General features: G+C 35.2%; 2 protein-coding genes and 1 long non-coding RNA gene across 3 annotated transcripts; all 3 read right to left on the reverse strand.

The window, feature by feature from the left end:
- Nucleotides 1-1125: 1125 nt before the first annotated feature.
- LOC135075549 (uncharacterized) lies at nucleotides 1126-1744 on the reverse strand. The gene is made up of 2 exons (XM_063969970.1): nucleotides 1662-1744; nucleotides 1126-1559 (listed from the first exon to the last, which is right to left on the reverse strand). The coding sequence occupies exon 2, from the start codon at nucleotides 1554-1556 to the stop codon at nucleotides 1146-1148; it is 411 nt and encodes a 136-aa protein (XP_063826040.1). The 5' UTR covers nucleotides 1557-1559; nucleotides 1662-1744; the 3' UTR covers nucleotides 1126-1145.
- Nucleotides 1745-6485: 4741 nt separating this feature from the next.
- On the reverse strand, nucleotides 6486-8294 carry LOC135075550 (uncharacterized). The gene is made up of 3 exons (XR_010258050.1): nucleotides 7010-8294; nucleotides 6786-6884; nucleotides 6486-6572 (listed from the first exon to the last, which is right to left on the reverse strand). It is a non-coding gene; the product is annotated as an uncharacterized LOC135075550 (long non-coding RNA).
- Nucleotides 8295-11919: 3625 nt separating this feature from the next.
- Nucleotides 11920-17454, reverse strand: LOC135075771 (serine protease persephone-like). The gene is made up of 10 exons (XM_063970253.1): nucleotides 17218-17454; nucleotides 17066-17144; nucleotides 16747-16841; nucleotides 15809-15862; nucleotides 15643-15734; nucleotides 14989-15098; nucleotides 14365-14508; nucleotides 14005-14120; nucleotides 13605-13762; nucleotides 11920-12877 (listed from the first exon to the last, which is right to left on the reverse strand). Exons 1-10 carry the CDS (start codon nucleotides 17282-17284, stop codon nucleotides 12716-12718), a joined length of 1077 nt encoding a protein of 358 aa, XP_063826323.1. The 5' UTR covers nucleotides 17285-17454; the 3' UTR covers nucleotides 11920-12715.
- Nucleotides 17455-19557: the final 2103 nt, after the last annotated feature.

A 19557-nucleotide genomic window follows, 5' to 3' on the forward strand; every position in this document is an offset into this window, starting at 1 on the left:
ACATCATCTCAATTGGAAAAACCGCGATATGTTATTATAGCTCTACAAACAAATAGAAAACATAGGAGTGATTTGTCAATGGCCGAGTTTGATCATTGTCATGTGCGTGACATAAGAGTTTTTTTAAACTCATCATATTATCCATATGAAGGGCTAAATGTTAGTTTCTCAGAAGATAAGATTACTTTATTATACGAACAGTACGCAAGATTTCAACAGTCTTATCACGGACGTCGACCAGAGCCGTTGATGAGTTTGAAGGAATTCAGAGACGTAGCTCCTTTATTTGTGATTGACTGCTCACGTCAACACGAAACATTAAAAGGTTCCATTGATGTAAGAGTTGAAATAGAGTCAGATCAAGAAATTCCTGACCAAACGGCTGCTTACTGTTTACTATTAAACGATTGCATATTTGAGTATAAGCCTTTGAGTAATATTGTCAAAAAAATATCATGAACTGTAACACAATATTCTTGGATTTGCAAGGATTTAAAGATAAACATAATAAATTTATAATCAAAGAATTAGCTTTAGCTACTCAACAACATACAGAAATATTTTTAATAAAACCACCATATCCTTTTTTTGCGCTAACTGATGAAGAGAAGCGACATGTGAGGTGGATAGAAAAGAATAGAGGACATCGTTGGAGCGAAGGCATCATTGACTATAGAGAATTCCACAGAATTATAAAACCTCATTTGAAAAATAAGAAAATTATTGTAAAGGGCGAGGAAAAAATTAAGTGGGTCAAAGAATTGAGTGAGCATGAAAATGTACTAGACATTAGCAATCAAAATATTCCTAATTTAAAATGCCTTCATGAACTTTATTCTAAAGATACCTAGTTTTAAAAATTGTTTAAGTCATAGAAATATTAAATGCTGCGCTTTAAAAAATGTTCTGTGTATTAAAAAATGGTGTGTAGACAATAATTTACATTTTGAATAAAAACATGGTGTAAAAAACTTTTGTTTTTTTATTTTATGTGTAATGTGTACCTATCAAAATTATTACTAACCTACCTATGGAATTAAAAGATTAGACATTATAAAGAAACACATTAATTATGAAATAAACATTTATTTTATTTTAACATAATATTACGCTATAATAACATACACTAATAATATTTCAATACATTAATAACTATTATTGTCACTTATTTTCTTACATATTTTTTTTATTACCGTTTCCGTATCGTCCATTATGTCGTCCAAATCGTCTTTTACAACATATTGTGCACTTAACACTACATTTTCTTCATCGCATTCAATGTTCGATGTATCGGGTAATTCTCCACTTATATCGATCACTTTTATCTTGATGAGACGAGTCCCCCTCTGATGCTCGTTGTTGATCACGTACGAAGCTCTGCGCAGCCGAGACTTCTTGCAGCGGTGGCTCCTGCGCCGGGGCTGCCGCTCCCGCGGCACGGGCACGGGCACGGCGGGGCTCGGCTGGTACAGCTCAGGGCAAACTGGCCTGAACGCACTAGCAGCTCCAAATGGGTCTTGTGCGTACTGGTTGAACACAATTTCGCAGTCGGACATTTTCTGTAACAATAAAATAACATAATTATAAAATACGTTACACACATTATTAGGAAATAGATATTTTTTTTAATAACCTTTTAATTTGAATCAAATTATACTTACAATTTTGTGATGCAATTGCACACCGCTTCAACCGAGCTCGAAAAGTAAATGAATGACAAAAAAATATAATAATCTGATCGGATTCTAATTTCTTGCAAACTTAACATTTTTCAAGTCCAGCTACTAGGGTTGTCAATCTTTTCCATAACACATTCAATAATAAACAGGTACTGAGAAAGTAACGAAAGATTTACTCGTTTTTATATTGGTTAGGATATAAACATTAATAGTTGTAACTACATTTATTTATATATTTATATTTTAATATCACAAAGTTGGTACATAAGGCATACATCGGGCATTCTCTGCCAGGTAACCTTTGAACTGAACAGAAAAAAAAATGTATTCATAACGTCAAAGCGTTGTAAGTAATTATTAGAACCAACATTCTAAAATTTATATCTGACAACCCTATCGCGCTGCAAACATGCTGGAACTTGCACGGCAATATGACCCCGTTTGTTAACTATTGGCATGATTGCGATTTTTTTACAGGTATGTATTTGTAAAATATTATAATCTAAATGTTTCGTTAACTAGCAGTTCAGGGTTCGATTCCTAGGTTGAGTTTAGCAATATTTTAAAGTTACATTACATAAAAAGTATTAAATAAAACAACAAACGTATTTTAATCTAGTTATTTTATTTTATAGGTAATTTACAATTGTGTTAGCCTAGCCTTAAACTAAGCGCTTGCAATCTAATTAAAACATTTACATAATTAAAATATAAAATAAACTTAATCTAAATATTGTATTGCATGCTCAATCTATTCATATGAATCTAAGAAACTTATTGTAATTACCTAAAATAATCTGGATTTATGGCCCCAAGCCAATGTATCTATATTATTCCTTAATATGATACGTTTATCGTCATTAGATGACAAAACCACTTTATTAACAGATTGAGTAAATATTTGATGTTTGATAGATCTAAAAATTATATTTTTCTTGCGAATTATTTTTTTATCCAACAAAGCTTGATTGTAGTCTTTGAAAAACAACTGCTTTACCACGGGATGTTTAATGCCTTTTGCCTTCTTTATTTCTTTAGTTTTCGTTTTGATACAATATAATTTAGATCTCAGACCAACAAATTCCGTAATAAGTTGTCCGCCTAGTTCGTCTTTAAACAAGCCAGGAACCTTTTTGTTTTGACATATTATACCGTAAGAATTATTTTTTTCATAGTTGCTTGTATCAAAATAGGTTTGAAAATTATTTTTAAGGTCTTTATATACGTCAGTAGTCTTCACAGAGTAAAGGAAACTATCTGTGTCCGTATAACAAAGTTTCAAATTGCTGCCATAAAACGGTTTCATAACAGAATAATGAAATTGGTACATGTGGCTTTTTGAAATTTCTAACACCGTAAACCCTATATAAATAGGTTTGTTCAATATAACGGACTCTGGTTTCAATTGAACAGCAACAAAATTTTCAGAAAAAATAGTAGAACTATGATAATTTGGTCTCGCTATTAATTGTTCTGCAGTGAATTGTTTTTTTGTTTTATTTTTAATATCAACCCACTTATTGACTAACTTTACATCGAGTCTTTTTTCCGTATCTTCTAAAGTTTTACCGAAAATACTGTTATTTAGCAACTTAAAGAAATCCTGTTCGAAAGTAGATTTAGCTTTTTGTCGTAATTCTGTATTTAAATCAATGTATTGTTTTAAATAAGGGCTCTGTTTAAATTTTATTACTTTATGAATTTTTTTTAGCTTTAAACCATGAGTTAAACACGTTTTTAAATGTACATAATGGATAACGTAGTTGAATTTATCGTATAAGTTTGGTATTAGTTTCGGAGCTTTTGAACCGGGTGGACAAAATTTTTGAGGGCAAAAGGGTAATTCGTTATGTAAATCGTGTAAATTTTCTGGGTATTCTAAATCTACTTCCAAAATATAGCCTTCCTCAGAATCATCGGGTGTCTCAAGGATTTCACGACGATCAAATTCTGAACTATTTAATAGTCTAAATTCCGAATGTGGTAAATACGAACACATTGCATATCCGTACAAATTATTACAATCTATGTAAAATAAATAGTTATCCGGAGAAGTCGGTTCGTAATCTGATAAATATTTGTTATTTGCTTTTGCATATCTCGTAGAACAGAGACATACTCCTCCGCGAGTACCTTTCTGAATTAATCGAATTATTTCCAAGTCCTCGATCAATTCAAGTTTAACGTTCGTTTTAAGAAGCATAGCGTCAAAACTCAAACTTGGGGCTGTAAGATAGAACGAAGGGTCTAAATTGTAATTTGTCTTACACGTGTGGCGAAACTTTTCAAACACATCTGCTAGTAACAATACATCTGATTTCAAATATAAATCTGTGTATTCGCCCAGATTTTTTAAATTAAATTCTTTCCAGACATCATTAGCATGTTTATAATCAGACTCTGAAACAGTAGAATCATTTAAACTTGTATAGAAGCACTGTCGAGGAGGCAGTTCCTTTTCATTGTATGACTCCCAGGTGGACATATATTCATATGGGTACACACCTTTCCGTCTTAACAACTCGAACTTCTCATGTTCAGGAAAGAATTTAAGTAAATGTGCAAAATCTTCTGTATTTAAATTTGAAACTAATTTTTCAAGGCTTGTGCCCAAAAATTTAAAGGAGTCTACAAAACGAACCGCCATATGTTTATTGTCATCTGTCGTGAAAAATTTAGTAAATGATATGTAATTTTCTTTATTTTTAGCTATAACCTTGATGGGTCCTGATGTTTGTCCCAATTGACAAATAAATAAATGGCTATCGTAGCCCGACAAGTTATGAAAAAATACAGGTACGAATTGCGGTAAACGAAAATTAAGATTACAGTAAGAATGTGCCGCACCGCGATACTTGCCTGTCAGGTGACAGTGGTCTCTAACTCTATCGTCAAATAATAATTGATTGCACAAATAACAATATTTTGTTTTTTGAAACATTTCCACTTCGTAATTTGTTAATTTTTTCATGGGGATTGGATTTTTGTAAAGTTGTAATATTCTTGATACATCTCTCTTAATATTTTTTATAAAAACTTCAACACAATCTTCACCGCGGTAAGATACGTAACGGTTTAATAAACTATTATAAGAGCAGACAACGTAATAAGCAAAAGCAGCTGGTATGTGTTTTTGAAACGTTTCGGTACAATTTGAACTCGGACCATCCGGACTGGTTTGCAAAAGGGATTCGAAATCCGCGTATATTACAAACGGCATATCCTGCATTTTTTCAAAATTCTTAAATTCAATAAGTGTACCACGCTTCGGCAAAATAGTGGTGACACCACCACACACATGAGAATTTAATTTATGTTCATTCTCAAAAAATATCATACAATCGTCACAAAAATATATTTTGCCGTGATGCTTAGTTATTTGCGATCTCATTAAACGAGTAAGATTTTTTATTAAACAATAATGAGAACAATTTCCTCTTTCTATGTACAATAAGTTTATATGGTTTCTTTTTTTATTCTGGGTTCGATATAACGGACCAACAATATTTGTTTTATTTTTGAGCCCATAAACATTAACGCTTATACTAGGATTATTTTTTTCAAACGTTTTTATATCGGAAAACCTCACGGGAAACGACATATTATTTACATTCACTACGTTTTTAAAATGAGGATAAGAAGAAGTTCGATGCGCATTGTTTTTAGCTGGGAACAACGCAGCTATGACGCTCCACAAGAAACAAAAGTCGTCTCTATTTTGAATGTTAATGCACGCACGTTTAAGCTTTATAGCTTTTGGCAAGTCAATAAATTTAGATGCTCGAAGAGGATTATACTTATTGATATTAACTTCCAAGTGACAATTACGTAAAAATAACCAGCCGCTGTCCCGTTCTTCAAATTCGTCAATTTTAGTTGAAATGATGTCAACTATTTCAGAAAAAATGTCTTGAAAATTAAAATTCCTGTGAATGATAATGTTTTCCGTAGCGAAAGACTTTATTTCAGTCTTGTCCGAATCATTGGTTCTCAAGTGGAATTCAGCAAACAATTCAAAGTTCACCTTAATGGTGTCGAAAGTTAACTGGCGCGCGCGGAGCAGCTGCAGGACGCGCGCGCGCAGCCCGCGCAGGAACTCGGCCGGCGGCTGCGCGGCGCGCTCGGGCTCGTCCGCGCCGTAGCGCAATCGGTACGATGCGATTCGACTACGGAAAGCACTGGCTACTTTTTCTATACCATCACATACTTCAACGGCTGAGTTATTTTTATGAATCGTACTTCTAAGATGAGCTGAGAAAGCTTTACTTTTGACGGAAATATCACAAACCGAACAGTATATAGATCTGTTCGACATTTTTAATATTTAATTTTATGTTACAAATACAAAAGTTACTTAAGGAAAGGGTTGTTATAAATAAAATCAAATAGATTGAGCACTCAGTACGTTATAAAGTATAATCAAGTATTTATTATTTCAATAACTTACAACTAAGATACAAATTATAATAAAAACTAAAACTACTCGTACCTAAATCTACCTACTTCCTATTGGGGAAAAATGTACCTTCCTCAACGAATTCTGCGCGCGCTCTCTTAATAAACTGGCGCAAGAGATTCACTTCCTCAGCGTCAGAATCCGTCTGGTACTTGAGCGCCAAGACCGATTTCTCCCAGCGATTCTTGGGCGGCACCGAGCGGATGTCCTTGGCGTTGTAGAGCCGCAGCTCCACGAACAGGTCGCCGGGCAGGTTGGCGGTGCTGCGCAGGTTGCCGTCCGCCACGCGGCGCGTGAGCACGGACTGCAGGCGGCCGGGCGCGGCGCGCGCTCTGCTGGCTTCGACGTCTTCCTCGTCGTCCAGCTCCAGCTCCCAACCGTCAGCCCGAGCTCGTTTGCGCTTCAACGCTGCAGGTCTCTTCGTCTCTTTGCCGACTCTGAAAAGATCAATCATCGATAAATAAATGATAGGTAGGTACAACTAACATCTTATAAATTAATTAATATGACGTTTATAATATCTTTACTATCAAACAAAAGAAGATGAATTTAAAGATGGGAGCAAAATTATCATCCATAAGAGATTTCTAATAAACTTAACTACCAGAACCAATATGTGTAACTCTGTTAAGTATTGCATAATAACTTACCGCTTATGAACTTGTTCGTCTTCCGAATCGAAGAGATCTTTTTCAAGGCCTGCAGCAGACTTGCGCTTAGACGGTGGGGGCTTCTTTAGTGTCTTTGTACTGAAATTATAACAAAAATATCTGTTTAATCACAAAGTAATTTTAAATAAACATACAGTAATCATTGGTGATAATACGCGAACTCAAGTTATACGACAGTCAAGCCTAAAATTACTTAAACTCACCGTTTGCTAGCATGCTCGTCCTCAGAATCGTAAAACACCGCCTTGCTCGCCTTCCGAGGTCGCTGAATGGGGCGCTCGTCGTCCTCCAAGTCCTCCCGCTTGCGGGCAGCTCGAGGCTTGGCTTCAACCTTGTTGTAATACTCAATGTCCGACCTAAAGATGATTTAATAAACATAACACACTAAATTAGCACTCACACAATAAACACAATCAAAGTGAATCAGTAAAAAACTTACGAACATGATTTTTGCAGGGAATCCTCTCGTTGAAGCACAATCACAATACTTTGCAGGTTCTTGATGAACACGGTATAATAACACTGATTTAATTCTTTTTAATGAACTCGGGGTCTCGATTTATACCAAAATTTTGCAAATTCAGACAAAGAAATCGTAAACATTTTTGTCGTAAAAGTTAAAAACTTTTAGATAAACTTCAATGCAAAACTGTGAAAATTAACATTGCGAAAAAGGTTTACAAGCACTGTCTAAAAATGTTCCTTATGATCAGCAAATATAAAATTTTACCAATATTTTAACGAAAAACAAAAGTTTCAATTTACAGCAAAGGTAAGCATGTGTGATCAAAGGTTAGTTTAGGTACAGTTAGCGTTAATATTTTATTAATAACAACATTTAAGAGTTACTTAATACATAAAAAATGTAGGTAGGTATCTCGTCTTTGAATGTCAATTGTATTTGACAATCTTGCAAACAAATAACACTTAAGCTAATATTAACACCTAACTTTTGATCGTTAACCTATTTTTGATTGCAAACTGTAGTAACGTGGAGATTACGGTTTCTGTTTTAGTTGCTTTATAACTTGCTTTCTTAAACTTTTGAAGAACATTTGCGTTAGTATTAGGTCAGGTTATGTTTTTAATGTAAACGTAAAAATTTTACACATGTCGTTGCAGGTGACTGTACTTTAAGTTCAAAACTGTGTTGTTAGTTAAACATATACGTGAATTGACATTATTTCATAATTAGAGTATTAGGGTTCCTTGTTGAACACATAAAATTCAAACAGTATCCCGCCCGTCAGTCATTATAATTCCATTTACAATTGATATCTTGTAATAAGTTTGTTTAGATTTTGTTGTTTACATTTTAATGACTACATAAAGAATATAACTCAACATAAATACTTTTAATGTTTTAATATCACCTACAACCAGTGCTCACACACCAGAGGGTTATAAAACTAATGAAATCAAATTATTTTAAATAAAAATTAAATTGTCATAATATGAAATTCGTTTAGTTCTAAAGAGGAAAACAACATGTGCCTGTGGAATATCTAACAACAGCGTTTATCAAAATGCCTTATTTTATTTGGGTAATATTCTACAGAACCTTTTCTAAAGTAACATTTCATAATTATTCATTATAGCATTTTCCCACGGCTTCACCCATGTGAAATTTAACTTGTCACAGATCTTTATAAATTATAGCTTATAATGTTATTCTGATGTACCTATAAACAATAATACCTACTGTAAAGTTTCCTCAAAATCCGTTTAGAAGTTTTTGTGTGGAAGAGTAAAACCATCCACACATCCACACAAACATTCGCATTTATAATATTAGTAGCATTATTTCATACAAGCAACAGCTACCTATAATATCATGTTGCAGTATCCGTCGGGCTGACGCTAATACCAGGGAACCAAGTGCTGACAAATCAAAAATGAATCAATTCTATCGTTCATTTGTGTTGCACCAGTGTTATAGTGATCGCCATGGGTTTCGCACTGTCTTGCGAGGTTTCTTTTCTAGGTACTAATTATTTCGAAACAAGTAGGACGCATAGCACAATGTGTTTAGTATTTGAAACTAAGTTCAGATTATGTTGATACGACCAATCGGGCCTGAACGAGCCACTCCATAGCGAAAGGTTCCGGTTCAGGGTGCCGACATTTTCTGGCAAAAGTGAGAAGAACGACATGTGCTTGTCCGAACGAAGTATGAAATAAAAGTACGACGAATCGCGCTAGAATAAACCTTCAGCAATAAACAGGCTAAGCGGTTCCCATCGAGCGTGATCTAAACAGTGAAGTGCAGTTTTGTGAATATTTTGTGTTGTGTTGTGGATACTGAAGCATAGCTGATTACTGGTGAGTTTTCTGATTATTACAATAAATCGTTTGGTATGTATTGGGCATGACTAATTCACTTTTTTCGAATGAGCGATCGAAGAGAGCGAATGGTGAAGAAAAAAGTGAATTAGAATGCCCAATACATACCTACTCATTTTTATTTTATTTTATTAACAGCTGATGCATACGAGCGCGCGCGAGTGCGAGTCGTTGTTATGTGTCATCAAAGGTGTCCCTTATACACCATATTGTAATTTTGGCAATTTTTCGTGGAAATATTTAATATAAAAAAATCGATTTTTCAACCCTCGACAACTCAAAAGTACGCAAAGATAAGTGACAAGTATCTTCGCATGAAATACTCAGAATCACTTGTTTTATAACATGTGTGATCGGCATCTTGACATCGTTTAAGAATTTCGAAAAATTTACAGAAACGTAATTTCTTCCATACAAAAAATATCTATATATTTTTTTTTACTACGAAATAGACGTCGTAGGATTGTAATATTTTTTTGCCTTATTAGTTATCATAGCAGTAACCATCAAAAAAAATTTCGTGCTTCTAGCATCAATGTCCATGTTTTATTAAATCGGGACCACCGTGCGCCGGCTGCGCTCGATTCGGATATAGTGACGTCACGCGGCCCTGCGTACGTTGACTTTTAGCGGCAAAAACGGCCTATGTTTATTACTTAATATCTTCGTAAGTAATGGTCCGATTTGGATAATTCAAAAAGATATATCTTTCTTATGTCTTAAAGATTAACGTAGATACTAGTTTTATTGAATTTTCTACAACAGTACTGATCCTCATTATTTAAATTCACAAAACAAGACTGTGCGCAATTAATATAATGTAATCCCTATGTTATAAACCTGTTATAATTTTACATTTTAACAGGTCAGCCTCAGATTTTCAAAGCAAAGCAAAGGTCCTTTTTTGAATATTTGGAATTTAGTATTTAGTCTTAGGTAGCTGGACTATTTATTTATATCATTATCGAACACAGAAAAGACTGCCATTGTACCAAAGGACATCATCCATTTTGGTCCAAAATCAAAAGTGCCGGCCAAAAAATAAAAGTGCTGTATTCTGACAGAATACGTCCGCCTTAGCATTTGTTACTATGGCACCAAAGCTGTAGCACCACTGTGCATCGTAGTATTTGAGTTCTAAAAATATATGAAACCTGACTTTGATCTCAAATACTACGACGCACAGTGGTGCTACAGCTTTGGTGTCATAGTAACAAATGCTAAGGCGGACGTATTCTGTCAGAATACAGCACTTTTTTTTTTTAGGCCGACACTTTTGATTTTGAACAAAAAATGTATGAATCGTCGATGAATTTTAGATCTCAAATACTCGACGCACAGTGGTGCTACAGCTTTGGTGACATAGTAACAAATGCTAAGGCGGATGTATTCTGTCAGAATACAGCACTTTTTTTTTATTGGCCGACACTTTTGATTTTGAACAAAAAATGTATGAATCGTCGATGAATTTTAGATCTCAAATACTCGACGCACAGTGGTGCTACAGCTTTGGTGCCATAGTAACAAATGCTATGGCGGACGTATTCTGTCAGGAGGATACAGCACTTTTTTTTATTGGCCGACACTTTTGATTTTGAACAAAAAATGTATAAATCGTCGATGACTTTTAGATCTCAAATATTCGACGCACAGTGGTGCTACAGCTTTGGTGCCATAGTAACAAATGCTAAGGCAGACGTATTCTGTCAGAATACAGCACTTTTTTTTGTTGGCCGGCACTTTTGATTTTGGACCAAAAATATATGAATGAATCGTCGATGACTTTTAGATCTCAAATACTCGACGCACAGTGGTGCTACAGCTTTGGTGCCATAGTAACAAATGCTAAGGCAGACGTATTCTGTCAGAATACAGCACTTTTTTTTGTTGGCCGGCACTTTTGATTTTGGACCAAAAATACATATATGAAACGTGGATGATGTCCTTTACCATAGAGTAGAATTAAATTGTAGATACATAGTAACCGTAGTTATACAGGGTGTTAGGTAAATGGGTATATGAGCCGACACTAGCCCATGTTAACATGGTCATATAAATGGTATGGTGAAGTCAGAAAATTGATATCTTCATTTTAATTATTTTATTTTTCATACAAATCGGATTTTATAAAATTAATTTTGTATGAAAATTAATAAAATTAAAATGATGATATCAAATTTCTGACTTCACCATACCATTTATATGACCATGTTAACATGGGCTAGTGTCGGCTCATATACCCATTTACCTAACACCCTGTATAAGTAGGTAAGTCTTTAGGACTAGATACACTATGTAGGTAGGTAGCACGTTTGGTACACGTAAGTAAGTAAGCTTAACCTATTATTTAGATAAATTTAATTAAATTAACGTACGTACACGTGAAGTTCGGTGGGATAAAAAGGATGGGAGGTAAAAAAACCTAAATGACCAATATAGACAAACGGTTAAACCACAGTAGATATAGGTACTGTGGTTAAACGCTTCGAAAACTATTAAATGATTATTAAGTAAAATATTAACAAACTATGGTATAAAATATTATTATAACCAGACGAAATTCTAAAATATGTAATTGTTTCTCTATCTTTGATTTGTAACCACAGAGCACGCATTTGTAACTCTAATCTACAACACTACGACGACTCTTCATGTTCTGTGTTCATGTTATCATCAGTGATGACGATGCGCAGTGCGCACACGTCTCGCGCCATTTCCGCTGAACGTGGCTGAGTGTGCATTTATATTTACATGAAATTAAAACACAGTAGATTTTTTATTGTTTAATTTTATTACATTCTTATGCGAGAACAATAGGAGACATAGGCCCGGTTTCTGAATTGAGATTTTTTGATTCCTTGAGCGTGCTCATCTTCAGGAACCAGGCCCTACATAAATGCAGTTGTACTATTTTCTTCTGTAAATTAAGTAGGTGTAGGTAGATAGGTATTTAGGAAACGTCATGTTGGCCAACAAGCCCCTGCATATTAAGATCTGTCACTAATTACCTACCTACCTGTTGTACATAGTCTGTCTAAAAATCATACATTCTAAGTTGTTCTTGCAAAAAAAATATCGTACAAACAATAAATTAATGACTAACCATCATTATCATATTCGTGCCCTACTTTTATTGTCACGGTATACCATACCTAGCTACTTCATCAAGTAGGTACCTAGGTAGGTTTTTTTATCCGCTACGGGGAAGCTCTTGGCCTGTATCTCACCTAATGGTAAGTGATGGATGATACTTGTTTTGATATTAACTAAACTTAAATGAATTCCTTATTTATTTATTTATTTTTCCATACTAAACGTTTCCCGGAAAAAAAACTTGTCTGATTAGAGAATAAAAGTAAAGTAGGTACTATTTATAGTAGATATTTTAACAAAGGAACCAAACTTACTACCAACTAAAATCATTAACACGCTTAATTTAACTTTGCACATGGAGCGGACCTTTTGGGTGCCGTTAATTAACGACGGAGAAACGGAATCTTTCGTCCATCGATGCATTATTTATTTATCTAAGTATTGCACAGTTATACAATATCAATTTAGTAGGTTTAGTTGGGCCAGACGATATTTTCTATCCAGTCGATGTAGTGCGCGACGCGCGTGTAGACACCCGGTGTGGTGGTGCCGCAGCCCTTGCCGAACGACGTTACACCAACGAGCCTGTAAGTCACGTCTGACTCCGAGATTTGAAGCGGACCTCCCGAATCACCCTGCAATTAAAGTCTAGGTTAGTTTGGCGGTTACTAATTCGATATAGAGTCATTGAGTTTTCTGTGTGCAGTATTTTGGGTCTGTAGTCGGACGCGTCCCTGGATTGCCGATAGGGGAATCCCCAATCATGGGGGACGGTTTACTGGCGCGGGCAAAAACACAGGGCCGGCAGGTTTTGTCAACTCGGAGGGCCTGTTGAGCAACCCAAAATTAATGTGCCGGGGAGGCCGTCGGGCGGATCATTAGCCCGGGCCGCGATGCTATAAGGACATTTTTTAACAACCCCTGTGTAGACGGGGCTGGCGAGATATTTTTGCTGGGGCCCATTCTTTGGAGAGCCGTTCTCGGTACTCCTTTGATCAGCAGAACTGACCAAGCAGCGGCATTTGGCAGACCGTAACCTATACCACACCGGAAAACGTAAAGTGGGACGTCCACCCACAAGGTGGACCTACGACCTGATAAAGGTAGCAGGGAGGCGCTCCAGGCGCTGGATGCAGGCAGCTACCAACCGTGCGATGTGGGAGTCATTGGAGGAGGCCTATATTCAGCAGTGGACGTCCTGTGGCTGAAATGATGATCATGATGATGAAACTATACCGGGCCGGTACTGTTTCACCAGGGTCGAGAAAATCTCTATAAAAACAACGGCGCGGAATGGTGGTGATGGTGGTCCCTCGAAGCCAGATTCTAAGCACTTGCACAAAATAGTTTAGGTATCTATACCTGGCAGGCGTCGTGTCCTCCCTGGGGATCGCCGGCACAGAGTTGGCCCTCGATAATCCCGTTCGGTAGCTTGCGCCACCCTGGGTATTCCGGGGTGCAGCGTTCCCGAGTGACTGGGTTCACTTTTGTTTTCAGGAGCACGTTACTTGTTAGACTTTCTGAAAAGACATAATAATAGTCATTAGTTACGGTCCACTTTAATTTGAAAAATGATTGTTGATAATTGGTTTCATTCTCAAAATCTACAAATCCTTCTCTTTAAAAGGTCCTGTCTAAGAAACGTTGAGTTAGAAGAACCAATAATGAATCCTATGGTATTTTGTATTAAATTGAGATCGATCTACGATTAGGTGCCTACAGTTAACACGAGTCAATAGTATAAATAATTAATGTTTCTTACGTGTAGTGCTAATCCGACCCCATCCCGTTATCGTGAGTGGGCCGAGAGGATCGGATGCGCTGGTGTACAAACAAGCAGCGTGAAGGTTTTCTGATACTTCCACAGGATTTGCTAATCTGAAACACGATTTTAAGACCACAGTAAATACCGGTTAAGGTAAGGTAGCTTTGATTACAATAAATATTTAATTGTAGGGTACCCGAAAGTAACTTTTGAGAAAATAAAATTGTTCCAATCACGCAAATTACCAACTTGTAGCTAATATAGCAAAGTTTGTGCCATGGAAAAAGTTGCAGTTAAACATATGTTTTACTTATTACTATGGTTTTAGTGACTGTAAAAAAATTGTTGATTACAAACCTTAACAACGCTATGTCGTGGTACTTTGAGCTATGCGTGTAGTTAGGATGCGTGATGCTCCGTGCTACCCTGTAGTCGGAATTTTCATTCCAAGTGTTGTCGCCTAGCACGATCACTCCAGCTCGTATCATTTGCGGTTCCACTCTGAAATATAAAGCAAATCAAAATCAAAATTCGTTTATTCCTGGAACATAGGTAAATTACATATTAAAGGTGTTAAAAAATTATTAGTTAGTTTTATTAGTTAGTTTTAACTAGCTGATAATAAAAGCAGTAAACTAGATAGGCCTATACCTATCGTTTGTTGCTCCCCTAATGTTTTATTTTTATCATTAGCTTAGGTTGAGCGATTTATTAATTAAACATCGTATTAACAGATTGATTGATTGATTATTTATATTAGGGAGCAAAGTAAAAAAAATGGTATTTTCATTTTCTTAATTAAGTAAGCGTAAACAAGTAAGGTAATTTGGTGAAAGTAGCTAACAAATTGTGTCATTTCAGTGAAATGTTCTATGGAGGTTTGGAGTACTTACTCCACTTACGTAGGTATTTCACTTCAACAAGGACTATACTTACTGAAACCAATTTTTAATCCAAATTACGAAAATATTATGTACCCACCGTTCTAAGTTGATAATACAATGTGCAGCAGTTAGAACGTAAGTATCCGATATCAAGGCGCCACCGCAGTCAAACTGGTAACCATTTCCTCTGTCGTATCCAATTGCCACCTGAAATGAAGACCTTTATGTTATGTTATAGAGTTTGAGAGTGTTATTGACTTAAATATCTCCTTCAATCAAACCGACTGTAGCGCTTCTAAGCGAGTTCATATTCTGCGAGATTTCCCTGGCAGTTGCTCTCCCCTGCCTGAAGTTTTAAAGTAAGTAGGTGCCTACATAATATTTGGCAAGTGTATCCTATTTACAGTGAATAGAGTGGCGGAAAAAATGTCTTTCTTCTTCCTACAGCCGGATCTTTCTTCACAGTGTTGGGTGGTAAACTTTCTCAGTTAGGTACCTACTACTTACTAAGTTTATCATATTGATATTCCTATTTTCTTCCCTAATGTTTCTATTATGTTCCAATAAATATATCCACTTTTGAAGTGGCTTGTGATTTTTGTTTTCCTTATAAGGAACAATTATTTTCCTTATTTATTAATAATAACCAATATAACTATATAGTTACGAGGAAAATTAGTAGGTACAAACCTGACTTCATATATCACGTAGTGAGTATGTCATGTCATCTTAATAGAAATTAATATCTTACCATATGAGGAAATTCACCCAGCGTGGCTTTTTCCCCACCAATTATATGAAGATCCAGTGGTGGTCTACTGGTCTCGATGATTTTCTTACATTCTGTAAAATGATACAACTTACTTTTATACAGTGCACGTAGAAAAATATACCTAGATTTTATGTGTTTAATTTACCTCTTTCTGCTTTCCGCTGACTATTATTTCCCCCTCTATTGTCATTTGTAGCACCTGAAAAAGTGGATTAAACAAACATCTACATTAGGTACTTACATTTGAATTACCCAAACATGTTAGTGCGTAATAGACTTACGTTTCACTGGAACCAAAAAAATAGGTCCAAGACGTAATCTTTCTTAATGTTTAATTTTATCAAGTTACTCGATCGTATATTGACTACGTCAGCTCTAGCAAGGTATGTAGATAAGTTGAGGATGCTTGTGATGTGCAAAATGGTTGTACCTACTTGTAATTGCTTAAGTATTATGACTTAAGTAAACTTCATGGTTTTGGGTTTAGTGGTATGGTAGGTAGTATGTATTGGGGAAATAATCATTTCGAATGTACTCTTAACATGTAGGTACCTAGGTACCTAATGAAAACTTAAACCTACAAGTTACAAGGATAACATTCTGATAGATGTTACTAATAATTTAGTAGGTAGGTTCCTTATCTTGGTGGCATAGAAGTCTTTTAGATAACTTTATTTCAAACAACATCAGGTACATAGGGCGAAATTAACGCCTTAGGACGTTCTCTTCCAGTCAACCTTTAGGACAAGTAGTGTAGGCACAAAATATTCTCGATCGCCTTATCGGAGATTTCTTTCAGGCTAACAACAGATAGGTAAAGAAAAAGAGCGTCGTCTTCTTTTTTAAAGTTAGGAAAAAACCCATATCCAAAGGAGATCATTAATAAACCGAGTCATTTGCATTGCATTTCTTGCTAATGACATTAGTAAAATCAAAATGATCGTCAAAATGAGGGGCGTTTATGATTTGTAAAGGCCACATCTAATCTAAGTAAGCATTATTTTTATATAAAATTAACAATAGGTAGTACGAGTAGGTAGTTACTATACAATAGGTACCTACTTAAACTATACTAGTACTTACCGAATTTTTCGGTTGTACGTGGACAGCAAACGACTTCATTGCTACCACTAAAACCACATCTTTGGTAGTTATGGAAGTTTCGCTTCTGTATAGCTCTGCAATAAACAAAGGTTCTTAAAATTTATGTTTTAATTTGACCTAATATGAAAATGATATTAATATTGTGTTGTTACACTGGGTGATAACGAAATAGGTAATGTCCTTACGTATAATTTTCTAAGTTTGCAAAAATAACGTAGGTATAGTAAAGTGATTTAAACTTCCCGCCTGTCCGAGATTAACCGGTAGATGTGATGAGATGAGAGATTGATTACTTTACCTTAGAGCCACCTCACATTCAGTTATTACTGTGCACACACCATCAAAAACTTCGTTATTTGGAACACATTCATCACCAACTAGAAAAAAGTGTTGAATAAGTAGGTAATCCACTTTAACATTTATGATAAAGTAATAAAGACCGTGCCTCACCATCTTGTGCTGCAATATTTTTTAAAATAATAGCAAAACTTATCACAAGGAATTGTTTACAGCACATTATTAAACGGTGACCTGCGTCGACACTCGACCGGACGAAGTCTCAACGTCAACGACACGAATATGACTAAAATGTAAAATGAGCGTGTTTTCCTCTTCGGCCGACCTAACAAAAATAAGTCTGATAAGTTCAAGTCAGACGCTGATGATTCGAACCGGTTTACATACTGCTCGTCCATGCATTATTATTTATTGTTGTAAACAATTTAACGTCACTAGACAGAACATTTGTTCAATAGATATACGTGGGTAGTTAGTATCTACTTGCCTTCGTTAATTTAATAAATCAAAACTATTGCATGTGGCTGTATGATTCTAAGAAACATTAATCTTTATTCTTAAAATTAGGATGAATAAGCAGTTTATATTGCTCTTTAATTTTATAAACAATTATAACGTAATAGGTACTTAAGCGCTAATCAAATATGTCTTTGATTGCTATATAATCATCCTAATCAACCTAATTATAATACAACTCGTAGGTACATAAGTACTTAGTCACCTCCTAATTTTCTCAGTGATTGGGCATAGGTAAGTAGCGTAAAAATAGATAAATAAATTTGTTCTAAAATAATTGTAATGAGTTTATGGAATAAAATAAATATCACTCCTCCACCCAATCCTAAAGTGTACTTTTAAGTCCACTCTTAACTACTTCCTAAACTCGATTCAGTTGAAATTCGAACTTTGAATAAGACGAGGACTCTCCTGATTATATAACGAAATAGTTCAGTCATGTGTTTCATGACCAAAGTATTAACTAGGTACTACCTAATCATTAAAATAAAATAATAAGGAACCATTTGGTCATTACAGAATCTTCTGTAGGTATTTAAAATTACAAAATAAAACAAAATAAATATGCGCACGCGTTGTCTCCCCACCGCCCCCTCAAGCCCTCCGCCGCACACTGGTTCAAGAAACGATAAAAATGGAATTAGCGATTTATTCACTTTTTTCGATGGAATCATGTGTAGAATGTTATAAAAAACGTTTTGTTTAAGTTCTATTTTTCTGAGAAATGCGTAGTTTTTGCTATATTACATGTTTTGTGTTTTATTTGTATGAAACGTTTCCTTCACGAGGCTCTTATTCAAAATGTTAAAATTTGTTAAAGATTACTACTTATAGGTTTTAAAGAGTTATACTAATAGAAGCTAATACAGTATCAACTTTGTCCCAGTGCGTCCCCGTTTAGGATATAAGTGATATTTTCTAAGGTACGAAAAAGTATACAAAATAATTATATGGATATAAGGCAACTTAATGATAATTTTTTGAATTTCTAAAATAAAAAGAAGCTAACAATCATTCCAATCTTAATCTTTTATTATTCAACATCATCATCAACATGTATAAATTCAAAAGTTTTATCATTATTTGAAGCTAGTTCATTAGGAAGAGGAGATTTTGGACACGCACTCATTTTTGGTCCTGTTGTTGACAAAAAATGATCCGAAGAAAGAAGTTTATTATTTAAAATATCACGATTGGTCACTTTTCGATTAAACTTACGCGTATGATTCTCTCTGATCTTTCTAAAATCTTTGTTCTGCGATTCTGCAGCTTCTTCCGATAGTGCTCCTATTGGCATAATATCTAAGTGCTTTATGATGTCACCTCCATGTATAAGAAGCTTATGCATGCTGGATGGTATGTAATACCAACCGTATAAACTGACGAACAACTCAGCGGTTTCCCATCCATATTGAGTGAGGTTTTGGTGGTTTATTTGCTCACCGGAAGCCATAGCCCATAATAATACAGACAACATAGCGATCAGATCTTGACTAACTCCAGTGATGTTGGATGTTTTTTCTGGATCTGCAAAAAATCTACGCGCAGTATTTCCGTTGTTTATTGTTCCAGCCCCTTGCTGCACAATATCTATTAGCAATCCAGTTTCATCGCGAAACCGTTATTGTATTTCAGCTTTTCGTTTCTCCATAATTGCTTTTTTATTTCCTCTTGCTGTCCAAGTTTTAAATTCTAGTCTATAAGCAATGTGTAATATAGTCTCCATAGCCCGTATCCATGCGTGCAATGAAGATAGGCCATTCTTGTACATATCGATATTTAAAGATCAGTTGTAATTTTGTTAAATTATTCATGTCAGTTGGTTTTGCTTTGCACTTAGATATTATGCCAATAGGAGCACTATCGGAAGAAGCTGCAGAATCGCGGAATAAAGATTTTAGAAAGATCAGAGAGAATCATACGCGTAAATTTAACCGAAAAGTGACCAATCGTGATATTTTAAATAATAAACTTATT

The sequence above is a fragment of the Ostrinia nubilalis genome, chromosome 10 (assembly GCF_963855985.1).
Source record: "Ostrinia nubilalis chromosome 10, ilOstNubi1.1, whole genome shotgun sequence".
NCBI classification, from domain to species: Eukaryota; Metazoa; Arthropoda; class Insecta; order Lepidoptera; family Crambidae; genus Ostrinia; species Ostrinia nubilalis.

Coding starts and splice junctions, on each gene's coding strand:
- LOC135075549 (XM_063969970.1), bottom strand. CDS start 1,556: ATGTCCGACTGCGAAATTGTGTTCAACCAGTACGCACAAGACCCATTT.
- LOC135075771 (XM_063970253.1), bottom strand. CDS start 17,284: ATGTGCTGTAAACAATTCCTTGTGATAAGTTTTGCTATTATTTTAAAA. Junction 15,735..15,808: donor TCAGCGGAAAGCAGAAAGAG/GTAAATTAAACA, acceptor ATCATTTTACAG/AATGTAAGAAAATCATCGAG. Junction 14,121..14,364: donor CACGACATAGCGTTGTTAAG/GTTTGTAATCAA, acceptor ATCGTGTTTCAG/ATTAGCAAATCCTGTGGAAG.